Raw genomic sequence first — 8616 nt, forward strand, 5'->3', positions numbered from 1 at the left:
ATGTATGTATAGGGAGTGGAGAAGGTGTGGTACTCCAGCTGTGAAGCTGCTGTGGGGTCCAGGAAGCAGCATGAGCTGTTAGTGAAGCAAACATTGGCTGTGAACTACATGTGTACCTATGAGGTCCATGGTTGAAAGAGGAAAAGATAAGAATTTTCTCAAATAAAAATTTTAAAGAGTTGGACCTTGTCCTTGGGACCAGAACAGTCTTAGGGATTACCAGGTATGTAAGAGGAAAAAGGAGCTCATAGGTGATACTGTTGGGGAAGGTACTTGAAAACTGTTCCAGGACCTCCTTTGAAGGTTGCATAACAATGAAGGGTTTGGAGTCATGCCAAGGTTTCTCCAGCTTTTACTGCAGTTTTCAGACCAACAAACCTGGACTTTGTAAGCCTAATTTTATGCTCTTTGAGATTTTGGTAACTGATTTTATTTTCAGCTCCAAGAAATAAAAACCCAGGAGTTTGCTGCTTGAGGCAGAATTACAAGAAGTGTTATTGCTGTGTTGTTTGGTTTTGTTTTTTCCTGTTCTCTCTTTTAGAAAGGCCAGTTTCTCTCCTGTTTTAGGATAACAATAACACGTAACATTTACTGAGTAGTTACAACATCCCAAGCACTATACATATATTGACAAAACCCTATAAGATAGACATAGTTATCTTTTTTTTTTTTTTTTTTTTTTGGTCTTTTTGAGACAGGGTCTCCCTGTAGCCCCAGCTGTCCTGGAACTCACTATGTAGACCAGGCTGGCCTTGAACTCACAGAGATCTGCCTGCCTCTGCCTCCCAAGTGCTGGTACTACAGGTGTGTGCCACCACGCCCGGCAATACAGCTATCTTAATCTTACAGAGGAAGAAACTGAAGCAAGAGACCTTAAATAATTGCCCAAACTTACATTATAAGAGGTGACAGGGCCAGGATTTGAACCCACGTAGTCAGATTCCAGGACCTGTATTCTAAGATACCAAGTTTGTCACCTCTTTCAAAAGAAAGACTTGGGTTCTCAACTAAGTTTTACAAGGAAAACAAAGTTTCCTAAGAATCAGGTCTGTCTCTATATACTAATGACAGCAGAGAAGTTAGTCATAGCAGACAGAGTAAGGTAACCAGTGAAGATAATAAAGCTTGTAGTATGGTGGGCTTCGTGCTTTATTTTAAGAAGGGAAATCATTGTCTTTTATGCATATTTCATCTCTGTATTACTGGTCCTAAAAAAAGTGAAGTCCAGAGAGAAGTGACATATAACACTAAAAACTAGCCTCTGGACTCCAGGCCCACTGTTCCATACTATTCTGCTTTGAGCACCAACTAATGTATTTTCATTTTTAGAATCATTGACAGTGTGACTTTTGTTGAATTTAGCACTTAATTACATCAGAGTCATGTGTGGTTTATAAATTCCAGAACTGTACATCCATGTATTGAGGTATCATTTCTTCTTTGCGATCCCATACAAAACTTATTTTCCCTTTTGCAATACGTGTCTAACTTCCCAACCTGATGGTGAAATCCTAAGATCTGGCTCTGCTAGGTCTGTTCCTCCTCCACCTGCTCCTCCCATCTTTCCTGGCTCTGCCCCAGCTAAATGCACAGTATATGCTTTCTGACAGTGTATGGTCCCTTCTCCCACAAAAAATCTACGATGCAGGAGTGAACCCGGATGTCGTTGCTAACTCTGAGATCCTTGCTATATGCTAGTTGACAGAGACAGAAACAGACATGAAATTTTATAATCCTTGAGTGACCAAGTTGTCAAGGGGCCCAGGAACAAAGGGCATAGGGTTAGGTCTGGCCACCACCTCACTGGGCGAACAAAGCGGATGAACATACAGACAAGCACACAATGAAGCAGTACCGGGGCAATGTAGAAGTGGATACCTGGGGTTGGGTGCGCTTGGATTTCTCCTTCAGCTTACCCTGTTAAGAGCCCATGGAATGGAAAGCCTGATGAGCAGGGTCCAAAGATAAAGGAGAGGGAAGGGTGAGCACTCCCTAAACCCCTGGATGCCTTCTTTACCCCAGGGTACCTTCTCACTGGTTACTCTATTTTCCTAATCCCATTTATATACAGAATTTTTAATACTGATTGGGCTCTCCAATCTCCCTAGTCCCATACCAACCTCTCTAGTCCCAACACCACTCAGGATCATAGAATCTGAGTAATTCTCTTTCTGAACTCCAGAACTTTCATTCTTGTACCCCTTAGAAGGGGAGGCCAACAATGGGACTTCTACAGCTTTCAGCAGAAGCACTGGATCCACAGCAAACAAAAGTTATCTTGAAGGCCGTACCCTAGCCTTTCTTTGCAGGCATCTCCTAGGCCACAAAGTAGCTCATCCAAGTCACAGTCCAGTCAAGATTATGACAAAGTCACCCAAGTGAGCACATTTCCAATTCAAGTCCAACCCAAGCCAAAGCCTAAACCCTAAGGGTCACCTAAGCCTATCAATCAATCTTCAGTCTTTCATGCTAAGCTCCTAAAGCACAAGGACCTATCTATGTTCAAGGTCAAAGTCCCCTGCTCTCAACCAGCCCTACTAGAGGAAGCCTTCCTGGAACGATTCCCAGATTTCAGTATTATAAGGAAGCAAAGGAAGATATTGGGAAATTCTTGGGCAGGAAGAGAGGAAATTTGATCTCAAAGGAGAGTACAGTAGTTGCAGACTCACCTGGACATCTGGAAATGTTCTCTTAATTGGGGGAGACTGGCTGGGGGAGTCACTCATGCCCAGCTCTGCCCGCCCTAGGTGTCTGACCACAATGCAGCATCTCACTGGGAAACCCCTGGAGAAAAAAGAAAAGGCTGGAGTGCTGGCCTGGTTAGCTAAAAGAAGTTGTCAAGATCCACCCATGCCCCTATAAGGAGTGTAGGGAGGACAAAGGGAAGCTGGCAATGGAGACAGGTCCTGTCAACTCCATGGTAGTAGCCAATAGGCCAGCATACTTACTTCTCTCGACATTTCTCCAAGGACTCATCAGCCAGCTCCTTCAGGTTCACAAGCTTTTCCCCCCTGTAGAAGGCATCTTTGGAGAGCAATAAACATTTCAGGCCTTAGTACACACCATGCTCCCCAGTGGGCCCAGTGTCTACAGGGCCCTTCCTGAGTGGGCCTCTTGAATCTGGTTCTTCCAGATGATTTGGGCTGACATAGGGTCAGTTGAGTGGGATGAGGAGAAAGACAGACAGGCAGTCCATACCCTCCATCCCAAGTAGCCCCAAATCAACAAGCTAACTAGAGACCAAGACTTGAGGTGCAAGGGATCTGGAGAAGGGGTGAGAAAATTAGTCACCTGTAGTGATGAGAACACTGCAACTGGAATCCAAGATCCTTTCACAGAGAGACTCTGCAGAGAAGCCTGCAAACTAGGGAGCAGAAGAAAAACCGAGGAAAGGGAGCACCTAGGCCTGAAGTGATCAAAGAAGGAGCTGCTTATGAAATTCAGCATCTCCAAACTAGGACCACAGAAGATACTAGACAATGATTTGGACCTATGATAGTTTAAATTCTTTAGTTTGTTACTTCATATTGTCCATCATCCAGGGCCAATTTACTTCTCCAGAGCCCTGTCTTTCACCCTTACTTCTTTTCACTAGCCCAAGCACCTACCACAATGGAATGCAAAGCCCCAAGGCGAGCACATGCCAGCATGGCCACCACAAGTTCCAAGATCATGGGCATGTAGATGGCCACTCGGTCACCCTTCTGAATGCCTGCAGGAAAAAAGACACAGTACAGGGACCATGAACCCTTCCCATCCAGTTCCTTCCCATCCAGCTGGCTCCCTTCCCAGCTAAAATTTTTTGTTCCTGTCACCAAATTCCTTCCATTTCTTGTCCTCTCCCTCAACAAATCCTCAGATACCCCAGAGTTAGGCCCTCCAGTCCCTTTCCCACACTGCATACTCACCCTGTTTACGGAGAACATTGCTGAACTGACACACTTGGACCAGAAGCTCATGGTATGTGATCTTGGTGGTCTCCCCTGGCTCATTGCCCTCCCTAAAGATGCAGCAAAAAGGATCAGTGATTATGACTATGTGCTGGTTAGTTTTTATTGACAACACAAGCTAGAGTCACCTGGGAAAAGGGAGCCTCAACTGAAGAATTCTTCAGTTCAGAATGGCCTGTGGTCATGTCTGAGGCATTTTGTTAATTGCTAGTTGATGTGGAAGCACCTGGCTCACTGCGGGTGGTACCATCCCTAGGTATGTGGGTCTGGACTGAATAGGAAAGGTAGCTGAGCAAGCCATGGAGCAAGCCAGCAAGCAACATTCTCACATGGTCTCTGCTCCAGGTTCCTCCCTTGGCTTCCTAGGTGATAAACTGTTACCTGAAGTGTAAGATGAAATAAAACTCTTTCCTCCCCTAAGTTGACTTTGGTCAGTGTTTTATCATAGCAACAGAAAACCAAACAAGGATACACTACAACTTTGTCCTCATAAAAAATAGGAGCAGGCCAGGCCTGGTGGCACATGTGTTTAGTCCCAGCACTTGAAGGCAGAGGCAGGGGGATCTCTATGAGTTCAAGGCCAGCCTGGTCTATATAGCGAGTTCCAGGCCAGCTGGGGCTACAGGGAGACCCTGTCTCAAAAAATTCAAAATTAAATAAATAAAAATAAAAAATAAAGAAAAGAGAAGATCAGTCACAAAATCCATCTGCTAACACCAAACCTGACATTTTCCTGTAAGGATGAACCTTCTGCTCACATCTTGAATGGACAGACACTTCAGTTTCTCAAGATGCTTTCTATGCATGTTATGGGTCATTGGTGATACGTAAAGTAGGTGATGGATGAATCTGGTTGATCAGGAGAAAGCACCAGGACACAGACAAAACTCCAGCGGAATGGAGTTTATTAGCAAAGGAACACCTGGGACAGGTACCCTTCCAGGCAGGGAAAATGTCTGCTCCCAGGTCGTGAGCTGGGGTCTTTCATGGGGGGGGGCTTCTGGGGGGTGCTGCAAGGCAGGAAGATATATTTTTTAAAGGTTGGGGGGCACTGTTAAAACCTGTCATCCTTAGAGATCATAGGGGAAGCCTGCTGTGTTGGCCAAACAGTGGAGAAAAGTCTGCTTTTGACTTCAAAGATCAAGGTGCTTTTCTCAGAGGCTTGAGGAACCCTGAGGCCCTCTTGGTGAGGGGGTAGGGCTATCTGAACCCTAACATTTGGAAAGTGTCCTGTCTGAGCCTCATTTTTTATATTAATAAAATGGAGTGATGGGCCCTTCTCTTTTACTCTTTTATTTGTTTTTATTTTATGTATATGAGTGTTTTGCCTGTATGTTATATAAGTGCACCCATGTCATGCAATTTCCTCAGAGGCCAGAAGAAGGTGTCAGATCCCCTGAAACTGGTGTTATGGACAGTGGTTAGCTGCCATGTGGGAGCTAGGAAATGAACCCAGGTCCTCTGCAAGAGCAAGCAATGCTCTTAACCACTGAGCCATCTCTCTAGCCCAGACCCAGGCCCTTCTCTTTTCTCGTTTATTTTATTTTATTTTTATTCTAGGGCTGTGGTAAGGAGAAATGACATCACAGATGTGAGGGGAGGTGTTTGTTTGTTTGTTTGTTTGTTGAGACGGTCTCACTATGTAACTTTAGCTCAACTGTAACTAGCTATGTAGACCAGACTGGCCCCAGACTCAGAGATCTGCCTGCCTCTGTTCCCCAAGGGCTGGCTAATGGCCTGTACAACTATGCCCAGTAAGATATGACTTATTGATGGAGTAGCAAGACTGAATTAAAGCCTTGTGTGGCAGCTCAGTCCTGTAATATCAACATCAAGGGGGCAAAGCAGGAAGACTGCCTCAAGTTCAAGGCCAGCCTGGGTTTCACAGTGAGTTCCAAGCCAGTCAGGGGTTTATTATGAGATCCTGTCTCAAAAAATATATTAAAAGTTGGGCACAGTAACACATGCCTTTAATCCCAGAACTTGGGGGACAAAGGAAGGTGGATCTCTGTGAGAGTAAGGCCACCCTGGTCTACAAAGCAAGTTCCAGGCCAGCTGAGGCTACAGGGAAACCCTGTCTCAATAACAAAACAAAACAAACAAAAACATTAAAAAAAATCTGGGCATGATGGCAGGCATTTGTAATCCCAGCACCTGCAAGGTAGAAGAGGAAGATCAGGAGTTTTAAGGTCAACCTTGGCTACCTAGAGAGATGGCCAGCTGGGTTACACGAGACCTCTCACAAAACAAAAAACAAGAAGAGAGAGAGAGAAAGAAAAAAAGAATGTATGGTAGACAGGCATGGTGCTGCATGCTGGTAATCTAGCATACAGGAGGCAGAGGTGGAGGCAGAGGCAGAGGTAGGAGGATCACAAACTTGACTACATTTAAAAAAAAAAGCAAAAATATAGAAATTGTACTGTTATTTAGAGCAGGGTCTCTACATTAATTGCACTCAGTTACCTACGGAATTTGCTTGACTCTAGATTTCTGGTCCTGACTCAGACCTACTGAATCAGAACGTAAAATCAAAGAATCTTTTCTTTCTTTTCTTACTAATTTTTAAATATTTATTTATTTATTTATACGTATGCGCCCATGCATGCTACATGGTGAGGTCAAAGGACAACTCAGAGGAGTCAGTTCTGTCCTTCTACCATGTGGTCCTTGGATTAAACTCAGGTTGTCAGACTTGGCAGCAAGTGCTTTTACCTGCTGAGTCATTCTTGCTGGCCCAGAATCTGCTTTTTTAAAAAAAAAATTTGTTCTTTGAGCTGGGCATAGTAGGACAGGGGCAGGTGGATCTCTGTGAGATTGAGGCCAGCCTGGTCCACATAGGGAGTTCCAGGCCACCTGGGGCTACAAGGAGACCCTCAGGAAACAAAGGCAAGATCTTAAGTTTGAGGCCAGTCTGGGCTACATAGGGCCTTATGAGTGTAATTTGATTGTAGTGTCCTGTTTTTTATATGTTTTTTTTTCTTCTTTTTAAAAAATATTTACTTATTTATTTCTATGTAAATGCATGCATGTGTATGACATGTGTCATGTAGGCAAGCATATGCCTCAGTTCTCATGTAGAGGTCAGAGGACAACTTCTAGAAGTTAGTTCCTGCCTTCCACCTTGTTGAGTCAGGGTCTCCCTTGTTTCTGTCATGTTACTCCAGGCCAGCTGGCCCACAAGCTTTCAGGTGATTCTGTCTGCCTCACATTTTGCTTAAGAGTACTAGGATTAGTGTGTCTGCTACTGTGCCTGGCTTTTTATGTGGGATTTAGGGATTAAACTCAGGTCCTCAGGCTTTCATGGCCAAAGCTTTTAACCACTGAGCCATATCCCAAGCCTTTTCCTCTTCTTTTCCTTCCTTCCTTTCTTTTGCCTTTTGAGACAGAGTCTCATTGTCTGAAGACCAGACTGGCTTCACACTTTCAATTCTCCTGTCTGCCTTTGACTCCCAAGTGCTGGGATTACAGGTATAAACCACCACATCTTGCTCACATGCTGTTTTTCCAAGCTTTTAATTGTATGGAATAATCATAAACAGAAATATGCTTTTATCACTTTGATTTCACAAAACATGATTGGTTTTATGACTATTTACTTATCTGACTAGACTGAACAATGAGTATTAATCAGAGATCCTAAAATTTAACTCTTTCATCCATATACCCCAAAATTATTTTTAGTAATGAAAATAACCTTTGGCTGAGAAATGTTATCTTTTAAAAATATTTTATTAATTCTAAATAAGATACTTTTTATTTATTAATTCTAAGTAAAATATTTTTTAAAAGATAACATTTCACTGGGTGTGGTGGTGCACACCTTTAGTCCCAGCACTCGGGAGGCAGAGGCAGACAGATCTCTGTGAGTTCAAGGCCAGCCTGGTCTACATAGTGAGTTCCAGGACAGCTGGGGCTACAGGGAGACCGTGTCTCAAAAAGACCCCCCCCAAAAAAAAAAAAAGATAACATTTCTCAAAGGTTTTTTTCATTACGTTTTATTTGTTTATTTAGAGTGTGTGTGTGTGTGCGTGTGCGTGTGCACACAACATGGAGGTCAGAGGACAACTTTTGAGAGTTGGTTCTTTCCCTTCACCATGTGGATCCTGGGGAATGAATTCAGGTCATCAGGCAGCAGCCACTTTACCTGATGAACCATCTCACTGACTTCCTTACCAAAAGTTTTTTAAAACTACCTCAAAAAAATAAAACAATTTCTAAAATGAATGTACCACTTCTTTTCTTTTCTTTTTTTTTTTTTTTTTTTTTTTTTTTTTTTTAAAAAAAAAAAAAAAAAAAAAAAAAAAAAGAGGACGATAAATCTTTCACTGTGATATATCAAAATAACCACCTGCCTTGCCTCCCAAGTGCTGAGATTAAAGGTGTGCACCACCATGCCCAGCTAAATGTACCACTTCTTTTCAATTCCAAAGGTGAATCTGTAATAATAAAACATTTTTGGAGGAATGTAGTCAGTTGGTAGAATGCATGCATGAAGCCCTGGGTTCGATTTCCAGTACTGCATAAAGCAGACATGGTGGCACATGCTTGTAATCCTAGATGGAGACAGAAGGATCAGAAGTTCAAGGTCATCCTTGGCTATATAGTGGGTGTGAGGCCAGCCTGGACTACATAAGACCTCACCTAGGAAGGAAGGAAGGAAGGGAGG

At 43.3% G+C, this 8616-nt stretch overlaps 1 protein-coding gene across 1 annotated transcript in view; it reads right to left on the reverse strand.

The window, feature by feature from the left end:
• The window catches only part of Acss2 (acyl-CoA synthetase short chain family member 2), a 47474-nt gene that overhangs the window by 10361 nt on the left and 28497 nt on the right, over window positions 1–8616 (reverse strand). Inside the window, exons 3-7 of the mRNA XM_008847877.3 lie at window positions 3909–4000; window positions 3609–3712; window positions 3292–3364; window positions 2949–3024; window positions 2670–2784 (exon numbers count right to left, since the gene is read on the reverse strand). Of these exons, the coding sequence (XP_008846099.1) occupies window positions 2670–2784; window positions 2949–3024; window positions 3292–3364; window positions 3609–3712; window positions 3909–4000 (460 nt within the window). The remainder of the gene's footprint in view (window positions 1–2669; window positions 2785–2948; window positions 3025–3291; window positions 3365–3608; window positions 3713–3908; window positions 4001–8616) is intronic.

Source organism: Nannospalax galili, unplaced genomic scaffold (assembly GCF_000622305.1).
Source record: "Nannospalax galili isolate Female #2095 unplaced genomic scaffold, S.galili_v1.0 scaffold724, whole genome shotgun sequence".
NCBI lineage: Eukaryota > Metazoa > Chordata > Mammalia > Rodentia > Spalacidae > Nannospalax > Nannospalax galili.